Raw genomic sequence first — 12,929 nt, forward strand, 5'->3', positions numbered from 1 at the left:
CAAAAACATATTTATCATCTGGTCCTTTACAGAGCAAGTTTGCCAGCCCCTGACTTAGAGGATAAATGAGTTTGGTCTACCATGAAGACTCAAGGATTGTAGTATCTGGGAGATGCTGCTAGGCTTTTGGTAAAACCTTCACATTGAAAGTTCTGACATTAGGCTGGGTGCGGTGGCTCACGCCTGTAATCCCAGCACTTTGAGAGGCCAAGGAGGGTGGATCATGAAGTCAGGAGATCGAGACCATTCTGGCCAACATGGTGAAACCCTGTCTCTACTAAAAACTAGCTGGGCGTGGTGGCATGTGCCTGTAGTCCCAGGTACTCGGGAAGCTGAGGCAGGGGAATCACTTGAACCCAGGAGTTGGAAATTTCAGTGAGCCGAGATGGTGCCACTGCACTCCAGCCTGGATGACAGAGTAAGACTCCTTCTCAAAATAATAATAATAATAATAATAATCATCATCATCATCATAAAGTTTCTGACATTAGCTTTTTAGCAGTTGAAAATTTGTATCCCACTTCCAGAAAGAGGCATGCACCAGGCATGGTGCAAGGTGCTCTTACCTGTGCAGTGCACACCTGGCTGCTGATGGGCGAAGATACCCTGTGCCCTTCTCCCTGGGTCCCAGAAGATGAGGGCAGAAAGTGAGGGTTGTTGGGTGATGGGGGCAAACTGATGTGCTGTGGGCTTTTCACAGCCCCAAGTGGTGAATGCTGAGGGGAGCACTGCGGGCTGAGAAATGTGGAAGACAGGACGTTGGTTTGACCTGAGGACTCCACACAATGAGCATTTCCAAGGGGCTGGAGTTGAACAGCTTCACAAGCCGGCGGGTGACACTCTGAGCTGCTGCTTTGTCTTTTCACAGGTACTTGGGATGCAAAAGGACAGCTGGAGATGGCCTCTTCCTGCTTGATGGAGGCAGCCAAGAAAGGCAGCGGCTTCTTCTCTGCACAATTATTCCTTTTCTGCTTCTGAAGCTGCATCCTCAGCTCCTCCACCTGCCTCTGCTCTTGCTGGAGTTTCCAGGTGAGCTCATTGATTACTTTCTGCTTCTCCACCAGCATCTTGTCCTTCTCGGAGTCCAGCCCATCCAGCTCGGAAGGAACAGAGCCCCCGTTCAGGCTGCTCATGAGACTTTCCTCCGTGCACGCGTGGACTGGGGATGGGTGCAGGCCAAAGGAAGGGGAGGCATCATTGAAGGTGTCCGGCAGGGACCCGGCGACTGACAGATCAGAGGAGGCTGGGGAAATCGGGGGGCTGGAGCTGGTGCTGCCAAAGTGGTAGAAGCCGTTGGATAAGGCACTGGTGGAGGAAGACTGGTAATTGGGCAGCGTGTTGGGTGTGACAGGAAAAGTGACAGTCGTGATATCCCCAAAGTTTGGCACGGGGTTGCCAGAGCAGTCCTGGAAGGGTCGAAGCCGGTCCATGAGGGCCGTTTTGGTGCCTGACACAGGCAAGCCCCGAATTCGAAGCTGTTGTCTTAATTCAGAGACCTAAAGAAATCAGAATGTGGTGAGTGTGCTGTTTAACGACAGTATTTTTTAAAGTGTATTTATTATAAAATTAGCTTCGGCCAGGCGTGGTGGCTCACGCCTGTAACCCCAGCACTTTGGGATGCTGAGGCAGGTGGGTCACAAGGTCAGAAGTTCGAGACCAGCCTGACCAACATGGTGAAACCCTGTCTCTACTAAACATACAAAAATTAGCTGTGCGTGGTTGTGGGCACTTGTCATTCCAGCTACTTGTGAGGCTGAGGCAGGAGAATCGCTTGAACCCAGGAGGTGGAGACTGCAGTGAGTGATCCTGCCATTGCCCTCCAGCCTGGGAGACACAGCGAGACGCCGTCTCAAAAAAAAAAAAAAAAACCAAACCCAAAACCAAAACAAACCCCACTAGCTTCAAAACACCACAAATGGAATTTTACAATACCCACCTCTTTTATACTTCTTTCCAATTTCCTCTCCTACCCTTGATATAAATCAGTTTTGCACAATTTTAACATTTTTAACTTTAACCTTTATGATGTTTGCATGGCCTTAGAGTCATAGAAATGTACAGCTTGAATGAATGGTAGAAGTCAGTTAATCTACTGCCCGTCATCCCTCATGGTGACCTGTGTCTCCATTTTATAGATGAGAAAACATATCTGCCTGGGTTTAGACACAAGCCCCCCAAAGTAGTCTTTTTTTTTTAATGAGATGGAGTCTTGCTTTTCACCAGGCTGTAGTACAGTGGCGTGATCTCGGCTCACTGCAATCTCTGCCTCACAGGTTCAAGCAATTCATTCCCCTGCCTCAGCATCCCAAGTAGCTGGGACTACAGAAGTCCACCACCACACCCAGCTAATTTTTTGTATTTTAGTAGAGACAGGGTTTCACCATGTTGGCCAGGATGGTCTCGATCTCCTGACCTTGTGATCTGCTTACAGTACAGCAAAGTCTGAAGCTTTTCAGGCTTCCTTGGTGAGGGCTCTTCCTACCACATTCTCTTCCTCAGACCTGAGCATGCCTGGACCACTGGAGGGTGTGTTACAATGCAGACACAGGGCCCCACTGTGGGGTTTCTGATTCAGTTGATTAGCATTTTTAACAAGTCCCCATGGGGTGCCATATGAATATTTATGAAGAACCAGGGCTCCATATGAATATTTATGTCCTAATTTTAATGACCATCTGGATAATAGTCATATACTGAGAGAGTATGTGGTGATAAAATTATCAGTTCAAATCCTGGCCCTGCCTGTTACTAACTCAGTGATCAAATCACTCTGTGCCTCAGTTTCCCTTCTGGGAAATAGGGGCAATAATACCTACTTTATGCCTTTTTGGGAGGGTTAAAATGGCTTAAAATGTATAAAGCACTTGGAATAGTGCCTGGCAAATAGTTGTATAATATAAAGGTTTACTAATATTATTATGTTGATTTACATGTAATTATCTTATCCCTGTATTTTTTATGATGTTCATAAACTAGAAACTAAATATCCACAAATATGAGAACTGGTTAGGTAAATGATAGTGTATGCAAATGCTGGGATTCTACAGATCCATTAAAGCTGATGCTATAAATATCTGCTGACGTTGGATGATTAATTGCTTGTGGTATAGTAATACGTGAACAAAGTTTGAATTGATTCTATTTTTCTAAAAACTATATAAACAATGTATGTATATATACATATATATTTAAACCTATGTTTGCATATGAAAATATCTAGATAAAAATATGCTAAAAGGTTAAAAATTGTTCTCCTCATCTGTACGTTCTAAATATTTTACATAAATATGTTATTTTTGTAATTAAAATAATACATTAAATACTTAAATTTCAATATTATTATTGAATGTTATATTGAATATAATGAAAATATTATATTATGAATAATATATTCAATATTATTATTGAATATATATATATTGTTCTATTGAGACAGAGTCTTGCTCTGTCACCCAGGCTGGAGTGCAGTGGTGTGATCTTGGCTCACTGCAACCTCCACCTCCCAGGTTCAAGCAATTCCCCTGCCTCAGCCTTGCTAGTAGCTGGGATTACAGGTGTATACCACCACGCTCCACTAATTTCCTGTATTTTTACTAGAGATGGGGTTTCACCATGTTGGCCATGCTGGTTTTGAACTCCTGACCTCAAGTGATCCACCCGCCTCAGCCTCCCAAAGTGCTAGGATTACAGGTGTGAGCCACCACACCCCGCCTGCAATCATATTTTGAATAGCAAAACTCTGTCAGCTAGTTAAATGTACAGCAGTGGAATGTTAACTAGGTGGTGAAGAAATAAAAATGCATTGAGTATTAACAGTTACAAAAAATGTTCGTGATGTGTTAAGAAACGAAGGATGCCAGTAATTTATGTACACGTAATTTTTCAAAACAATTATTTAAAAACAAAATGTTCATATGCATTTTAAATCTAGAAGGAAATATAATCTGCTTTCTGTGAATCTTAATTATCTTTCAAAATGCTGTTTACTTTTCTACACATTGTCATATATCAACAGTCAATATATGTTACTTTATAATCAGCTAAAAGTTATCAGAAAGGATTGAAACTTACATTAGCAATTCTTTAGTTATTTACCCTACAGTCTTGCTGGAATTGTTTTATCATTTTCTTTTAGATTTGCTGGTTCGAAAAAGTACAAAATGGCAACTCATTACCGTTTTAATTTTGAATTACTTAAAATTGATGAGTTCTACATTTATTTTTAGACTCTGTCTCAGCACTGAATAATTTAACTACATTATTAAATAATGCAGCTCATATTCTAAAATAAAATGAATATGGTTGAATTTAATTTACCTTAAATTTCAGAATATTACACTCTATGGGCTTCTTCAGGACAGAGGTTTGTATACACTTCTTTCCTACATTCACTGGTGTTTTAATCATTGATAACTTTTTAAACTATTTATTATGGAAAAATTCAAACATACAGAAAAGTAGATAGAAAAGTCTAATGAACCCTATAAACTCAACAGCAAACTTCACCATTATCACACATGCCCAATCTTGTTTCTTTTGTACTCCAACCCACTTCTCCTACCTTTCCTGAGGTATTTTGAATCAAATCATGTAATTTCATCCAAATAATTTGGTCACCATCACTAAAAGATAAGTACTCTTAAAAAACCATAGACACAATAACATTATCATATCTTAAAATGTAAATCATTACTGCTTAATATCAATCAGTTATCCTTCCAGTTTTTTGTTTTTTTTTGAGAAGGAGTTTCGCTCTCGTTACCCAGGCTGGAGCGCAATGGCGCTATCTCGGCTCACCGCAACCTCCGCCTCCTGGGTTCAGGCAATTCTCCTGCCTCAGCCTCCTGAGTAGCTGAGTAGCTGGGATTACAGGCACGCGCCACCATGCCCAGCTAATTTTTTGTATTTTTAGTAGAGACGGGGTTTCACCATGTTGACCAGGATGGTCTCGATCTCTTGACCTCGTGATCCACCCGCCTCGGCCTCCCAAAGTGCTGGGATTACAGGTGTGATCCTTCCAGTTTTTTAAAATTTCAGTCCCCCCCACCTTCTCTCTCTGTCTCTTTGGTATGCTCTCTCTCTCACTCTCCAGTTTTTTGTTTTTTTTTTTTTCTGAGATGGAGTCTTGCTCTATTGCCCAGGCTATAGTACAGTAGCGTGATCTCGGCTCACTGCAACCGCTGCCTCTCAGGTTCAAGTGATTCTCCTGCCTCAGCCTCCCAAGTAGCTGGGACTGCAGGTGCACACCACCATGCCTGGCTAATTTTTGTATTTTTTTTTTTTTTAGTGGAGACGATGTTTTACCATGTTGGCCAGGATGGTCTCGATCTCTTGACCTCGTGATCTGTCCACCTCAGCCTCCTAAAGTGCTGAGATTACAAGCGTGAGCCACCACACCTGGCCAGTTTTTTTTTAAACAGGATGCAAAAATTATCCATTAACTTAGTGGAGAATTATGTGATATAATTGAAATAAATAATGTGATGTAACCATTAACTTAAAAAAAAAAATCAAAGTCTTTTCTCTCAGTGTTCTTTTCCTTTTATGTGGCAAAATGTGAAAATTGGTTGCAAATGTCACCTTCATAATATTACCTTCTGATTACTATTTGAGGGCTCACCTTCATCCATCCATTCCTCTTATTTCTTCCTTTCCCCAATTGTGGCTGCATCATATGTTTCCTTCATTCCTTTTCTCTCCCTCCTTCTCACTCTTTCCATTTTGTTCTTTGTCAATGTCATTCACCTTCTAGTTTCAATGCTCCTCCACACATTGCACACGATTCTGAGATTTCTGTTCCTACCCCTGACAACACAGCCTGGCTAATTCCTACTGATGGAAACTGACAGCTTTTCTCATGGTTACCCTGCTGGTACCTGTGACTTGACTTTCCCAAACTGAATAAACTTGCCACCACCCCTCCACATCAACTCCTCATTCTATTCTCTCTCTTTCTGTCATGGAGGTCACTCTCCCAGGACTCAGGTGACGCCTCTCCCCATACACACAGTGAGCGGTCAAGTACAGCTAAGTTCTCTCCTGCCCATCCCTCTCTTTCTTTCTTTTTTTTTTCCTTTTTGAGACGGAATCTTGCTCTGTTACCAGGCTGGACTGCCAGGATGGTGTCGATCTCTTGACCTCGTGATCTGCCCGCCTCGACCTCCCAAAGTGCTGGGATGACAGGTGTGAGCCACCACGCCCGGCCTCTTTCTACTCATCTCTCATAGAATAGCAAAGCTCTTGAAGTAAGTTATTTAGGTTCGAGCCTCAGTTTTGTCATTCATAAGCGGGTTAAACTGCCTATCATTTGACCTCTTTATGATTCTGTTTTTATTTTCACTTTTTAAATGGGGAAGACAAAACTTATCTTGCAGGGTGAAAATTAAAGCCAATCTACACAGAATAATTGACTGATGATTTATAGTATAGAAAAATGGTGATGGCTCATGCCTGTCATCCCAGCACTTTGGGAGGCCAAGGCCAGTGGATCACCTGAGGTCAGGAGTTCGAGACCAGCCTGGCCAACTTGGTGAAACCCCGCCTCTACTAAAAATTCAAAAATTAGCCAGATGTGGTGGTGGGCGCCTGTAGTCCCAGCTACTTCGGAGGCTGAGGCAGGAGAATCACTTGACACCTGGGAGGCAGAGGTTGCAGTGAGTCAAGATAGTGCCACTGCACTCCAGCCTAGATGACAGAGCGAGACTCCATCTCAAAAAAAACAATTGGTAGGCATTATCGTCATCATCGTCATTTCCTTATACCTATACTAATTATCAGAACGCTCACCAGCCAATGATTCTGAGCATATGTATCTAAGGGAATCACCTTTGAAGGCTCTGACAGATGGCACCATCATATCTGGGTCATGTTTCTCTGTGGCTGAGGCATCTCCTGTCTTACCCGACTCCTGTCCTACTCTCATCTGGAGATAGCCTACTTAAAAATTATTTTTTACTGTGATAAAATAAGCATAAAGTTTGCCTTTTCTCTCTGTCTCGATCACTCTTGCCCTTTCTTGTCCTTCCACCTTCTGCCTTTCTAATGTGCGATGGCCTTCGCCAGATACTGGTGCCATGTCCTCGGACTTCTCAGCTCTAGAACTGTAAGAAATAAATTCCTTTCTTTTTTTTCTTTTCTTTCCTTTTTTTTTTTTTTTTTTTTTTTGAGGCAGAGTCTTCTGTATACCAGGCTGGAGGACAGTGGCGAGAGCTCGGCTCACTACAACCTCCGCCTCCCAGGTTCAAGCAATTCCCCTGCCTCAGCCTCCCAAGTAGCTGGGACTATAGGCATGTGCCACTACCATGCCCGGCTAATTTTTTCTGTATTTTAGTAGAGACAGGGTTTCACTATGTTGGCCAGGCTGGTCTCGAACTCCTGACCTCGTGATCCACCCACCTCGGCCCCCCAAAGTGCTGGGATTATAGGCGTGAGCCACCACACCCAGCCCCTTTTCTTTATAAAATTCTCGGTTTCCAGTATTCTGTTACAGCTGCATAAAATGGACTAGATAACTGGGGTGTTCAACTACAGCAGGATAAACTCTGTCACCTCCTTCAGTGTTTCCCGTCGTCTCCCTCCCCTCCCTCTCTCACACTCCAGATATCAGTTGCAGCGGTGCTGTTGACAATTTACTGTTGTATTTGTTTTAAAAAAAGAAAGAAAATCATGTCAAATCCTATACCTTCAGATCATCCAGGTTAGGCGGGAGTGGGCCTGGTTTGAAAGAAGAGACACCAGTTTGTCCAGAAAAACTGTTTTTGACAGGGGACAAGGGGGTATTGCTCAGTGGTGTTGAAGAAGAGTTTGGATTTCTGACCATCTGTTCATTTGGTTCTCTAAAAAACAAACAAAGAGGCACTTCAAATACAATCAAATAGTTATGGGATAACTTGCATTTAGATCAGATCACAAAGTGATTGCCTACAAGGGACAGGCATGCAATAAACCAGCAGAAGACAGCAGGGTGAGGAAAAAACTGTGCTGGCTAGATGGCAAGTGGTGTGTGACATCTGAACTTTGTTTAGGGAGAGAAGAGGTAGCAGCGGGGACTTTGGCATATGACAGAGGACACATCCACCTATGACTCAGCTGATGCTCTGTCCTGGGGAGGCCAAGCAATCTGGTAAAGCTTGGTTATGTTCAGTGCTCAGCATAACTGCTAGCATGGTCTGAGAATGACACAGGAGGAATCCGTATCTTAATGTTATAAGTGGGGATATTGACGATTTAAAAGATGATCTAGCGGCCGGGTGTGGTAGCTCACGCCTGTAATCCCAGCACTTTGGGAGGCCGAGGTGGGTTGATCACCTGAGGTCAGGGGTTCAAGACCAGCCTGGGCAACATGGTGAAACCCTGTCTGTACTAAAAATACAAAAATCAGCTGGGCGCGGTGGTGTGTGCCTGTAATCCCAGCTACTCAGGAGGCTGTGGCAGGAGAATCGCTTCAGCCCAGGAGGCAGAGGTTGCAGTGAGCCGAGATCGCGCCACTGCACTGCAGCCTGGGCAACAGAGTGAAACTCCATCTCAAAAAAAAAAAAAAGTTGACCTAGCAATGTGATCACACAACCTGGGCTCAGGAGCTAATCTCTGAAGCTGTTTCTCAGCTCCGTTATTTCTAAAAGCAGAAATGCATCGGAATTGCTCATAATTCCAGTATCACATTCTTAGACATTCCACAGTCCAGTTTGAAAGTGTTAATACTTTCCTTTTCCCCAAAGGGGCCTTTTTCTCAAGGGCATTGATTTATAGTAGTCCCTTCCTTATTGGCCATTTCACTTTACAAGATTTCAGATATCCGAAGTCAACTGCAGTTCAAAAATAGATGCGTACAGTAAAATAAGATGCTTTGAGAGAGAAACCACTACATCCAGACACCTTTTATTAAAGTAAATGCTATAATTGTTCTATATTATTGCTATCTATTATTGTTAATCTCTCCCTGTGCCTACTTTATAAATTAAACCTTACCATGGGTATGTATGTCTAGGAAAAATACAGTGTATTTGGAGTTCAGTGCTCTCTGAGGTTTTAGGTGTCCACTGAGGGTCTGGAATACATCTGCAGATAAAGAGTGCTCTGAATTTGCTTCCTCCCAGTCTTATGGCTCTGAAAAGGTGTGCGCAGTTTGTAAACTGAGTCATATTCCAAACATATTGGATGAGGAAATGGTGCAATACAAGACTTGCTAGGTGCCATATGCCTCAGATAGATATTAATCAACACCCTTCCCAACCTCTGCCCGCAGCCACCCTCCCCGGCTTGCCCGACTTACTTGAGCTGAGCTTGGTGCATCCCTGGGTAGCTGAATCGGTGTTGCTGCTGCTGCTGCTGCTGGCTGAGGATCTGGAGCTGCAGGAACAGCTGCTGTTGCTGGAGCAACCGAGCATAGGCGGAGTCCATAGGTGGAGGGGACTTCTCTGCCTTCTGGTCTGGGGGAATGTACTGGTGATATTTAAGCTTCTTCACTTTTGGCTTGGGGTCCTTGGGCTTTTTGTGGCGGTTCTTACTGTCACCCAAGGACTTGGACTGCAAAGAGAATGAGGAAATGGCATGTGCTTTAGGCGATGGCTAAGAATGAATTTGCATCATGGACACATTGATTGTGAGGCAGTTTTGTCTGATGGTCATTCCTGAATCTCAGAAATACAATATAGCAAAGGCATGATGTACAAAGAGCTCCTAGGACATTAGCGCTGCTAACAAACAAATTCACTGCAAATGTATCACAATGGAAGGACACTCCTTAGACGGGGAATGTTGAATCTTAGAAATAGCTCCAGAATTCTTTCTTTCTGGAGTGCAGCAAAATGTACTCCTGTGTTTCAATGAGTGCATTCTTCTAACCTAAAACCAACCAATGGCCCACAAAGGCAGCATTCTGTTCTTGAGACTATTTGTAGAAAGTTCTTTCATGACTGGCCATGATGGCTCACGCCTGTAATCCCAGCACTTTGGGAAACCAAGGTGGGTGGATCACCTGGGGTCAGGAGTTTGAGACAAGCCTGGCCAGCATGGTGAAACCCTGTCTCTATAAAAAATACAAAAATTAGCTGAGCATGGTGGCAGATGCCTGTGATCCCAGCTACTCGGGAAACAGGCAGGAGAATCACTTGAACCCAGCAGGTGGAGTTTGCAGTGAGCCGAGATCACACCATTGCACTCCAGCCTGGGCAACAAGAGCAAAACTCCATCTCAAAAAAATAAAATAAAAAAGTTCTTTTATATTAGGAAGGAATGGGTCCATCCTGTTATCAGGTTAAAAAATGAATTTTCAGGCCGGGCGCAATGACCCATGCTTGTAATCCCAGCAGTTTGGGAGGCCAAGATGGGCAGATCACTTGAGGTCAGTTCGAGACCAACCTGGCCAACATGGTGAAACCGTGTCTCTACTAAAAATACAAAAAATTAGCTGGGCGTGGTCGCAGGTGCCTGTAGTCTCAGCTACTTGGGAGGCTGAGGCAGGAGAATAGCTTGAACCTGAGAAGCAGAAGTTGCAGTGAGTTGAGATTGCACCACTGCACTCCAGCGTGAATGACAGAGCAAGACTCCACCTAAAAGAAAAAAATGGAATTTTCAAACCCTGGCTTTATTACAGAAGGTTGAAATGAAGAACCTGGATGCAATGACTGTAAGTGATCAAGGATTTGGGGGATCATTGGAAGGAAAGTGTGTTACCACCGGTGACCAGAAGAGGGGGCTCCTGAACAGCTGGCAGGCATACTCTGACTTGGCAGCTTCCCCAGTTCAACCACAAACTACACATCTGAATGTGACCTTATCCAAAGGAGCTTACAACTCGCTTGGACTCAGCGCATCCCACTCCGGAAGGCTTTTTTGTTTTCCAAAGAGACTTCTTCCTGGCGACTAATGAATAACGAGCACAAGTATTTCTGTGTGTTTGGTGACTTGGTTTGTCCCCACTTACTAATCGATTAGCATTCTAATTAATTAATCTGTCTTCTGTCCCGAAACCAGCTCTGCCCTGGCCTGCTCCAGATCAGTTGCGGTTGTCGCCTCATTCTGAGGCTTGCCTTGTCTGGGTAGGATGGGAGCTGCAGCTCTGGCAGGGTCCCACAGCTAAGTCAGGGGTCCAGGAGTTTTTTTCTCTATGTTGCCTTAGCACATTCCAGAAGATATTGAAATCAGACCATTTTCTCTGGATAGTGTGGGGTAAAGACTACTACTACCATTCTCTTTTTGAGCCCAGGGGATACTAAGGTTGTGCATATTTGTTGACCAAGCAGAAGGGATGATGGCTCGTCTACAAATAACTGGCCCGCCGGGACCAGCTGGGTGTCTGTATTGATTGCCCTTTTCACTGAAAGTGAGTGATCTGTCCGTCTTCTGGGCTTCTATCATACTTCCTAGTACAGTGAGGTTGAGGTTTTGCTAATTTTTTTTTTCTTTTTGAGACAGAGTCTCACTCTGTTGCCCAGGCTGAAGTGCAGTGATCATGATCTCGGCTCACTGCAACCTCTGCCTCCCGTGTTCAAGTGATTCTCCTGCCTCAGCCTCCAGAGTAGCTGGGACTACAGGCGCGTGCCACCACGGCCAGCTAATTTTTGTATTTTTTGGTAGAGACGGGGTTTCCCCATGTTGGCCAGGCTGGTCTCAAACTCCTGACCTCAGGTAGTCCTCCCACCTCGGCCTCCCAAAGTGCTGGGATTACAGGGGTGAGCCACCGTGCCCTAATTTGAATTATACACAATTTAAATACTGTGATAGAAATATTAATAGCATTTCTTTTTATACTCAGCTTTAGAAATAATGGGATTCGTCTCCTCCTCCTTCCCCTGCAATGAACAAAATGCATTGATAGTCACGTAATTTCAAACCTGTTGAGCTGAGTGAATTGTCAGCTGGGTTTAAGCACTTGTGGTTTGGTGGGGGAGACTTACAGGGAAACAGAAGTGTCTATCATCCATTAGACCATAAAACTGTTACTATGTCATTGATTTTTACTTCAATTTACAATCTTTTTTTAAATCCCATAAGAGTCATTTTAACATTCATTAAGTGGTGACACTAGAGCTGAGAAAACGTGTTCCCAAATCAGTTAGAAGTTATTGGACTAAGACATTATGAAGAAGGCCAAATGATTACCAGGTAGTTGATTGAAGAGAGAGCAGCCTATGTATTTTTTTTTTTTTTAAGACGGGGTTTCACCATGTTGGTCAGGCTGGTCTTGAACTCCCGATCTCACGTGATCCGCCCGCCTTGGCCTCCAAAGTGCTTGGATTACAGGTGTGAGCCACCACGCCTGGCCCAAGCCGCCTATGTATTGTGAGATACAATGCTGGTGTTTATAGAAACACAATTCTCAAGTGCAAAGATATGGAACCAACCTAAGTGCCCGTCAACCAACAAGTGTATAAAGAAAATGTGGTACATGTACAATGTGGAATGCTACTCAGTCACAGAAAGAAACAGAATGAGGTCTTCCGCAGCCACTGGGTGGGAGCTGCAGACCATTATTCTAAGTGAAGTAACTCAGGAATGGAAAACCAAATATCATGTGTTCTCACTTCTAAATGAGAGCTAAGCTAGGAGGATGCAAAGGCATAAAAATGATATAACGGAATGTGAGGGTTGGGGGAGGATTGGGAGTAGGGTGAGGGATGAAAGATTACATGTTGCGTACAGTGTACACTGCTCAGGTGACGGGTGCACTAAAATCTCAGAAATCATCGCTAAAGAACTTATCCATCCGGACGCGGTGGCTCATGCCTGTAATCCCAGCACTTTGGGACCTGAAGAGGGCAAATCACGAGGTCAGGAGATGGAGACCATTTTGGTCAACATGGTGAAATTCTGTCTCTACTGAAAATACAAAAGTCAGCCGGGCACACAGTGGCGCCTGCCTGTAATCCCAGCTACTCAGGAGGCTGAGGGCAGGAGAATCCCTTGAACTTGGGAGGTGGAGGATGCAG

At 44.0% G+C, this 12,929-nt stretch overlaps 1 protein-coding gene across 2 annotated transcripts in view; it reads right to left on the minus strand.

Annotated features, from left to right (window-relative positions):
• Nucleotides 1-12,929, minus strand: part of MYOCD (myocardin) — a 104,239-nt gene that overhangs the window by 16,057 nt on the left and 75,253 nt on the right. For both annotated transcript variants that reach the window (XM_021676086.2, XM_064378283.1), the window contains 3 exons: nucleotides 9,272-9,525; nucleotides 7,682-7,835; nucleotides 567-1,496 (listed from right to left, as the gene is read on the minus strand). In XM_021676086.2, the coding sequence (XP_021531761.2) occupies nucleotides 567-1,496; nucleotides 7,682-7,835; nucleotides 9,272-9,525 (1,338 nt within the window). The remainder of the gene's footprint in view (nucleotides 1-566; nucleotides 1,497-7,681; nucleotides 7,836-9,271; nucleotides 9,526-12,929) is intronic.

This window comes from Aotus nancymaae, unplaced genomic scaffold (genome assembly GCF_030222135.1).
Source record: "Aotus nancymaae isolate 86718 unplaced genomic scaffold, 86718_ANA_hifiasm-v0.15.2.pri h1tg000018l, whole genome shotgun sequence".
Classification (NCBI taxonomy): Eukaryota; Metazoa; Chordata; class Mammalia; order Primates; family Aotidae; genus Aotus; species Aotus nancymaae.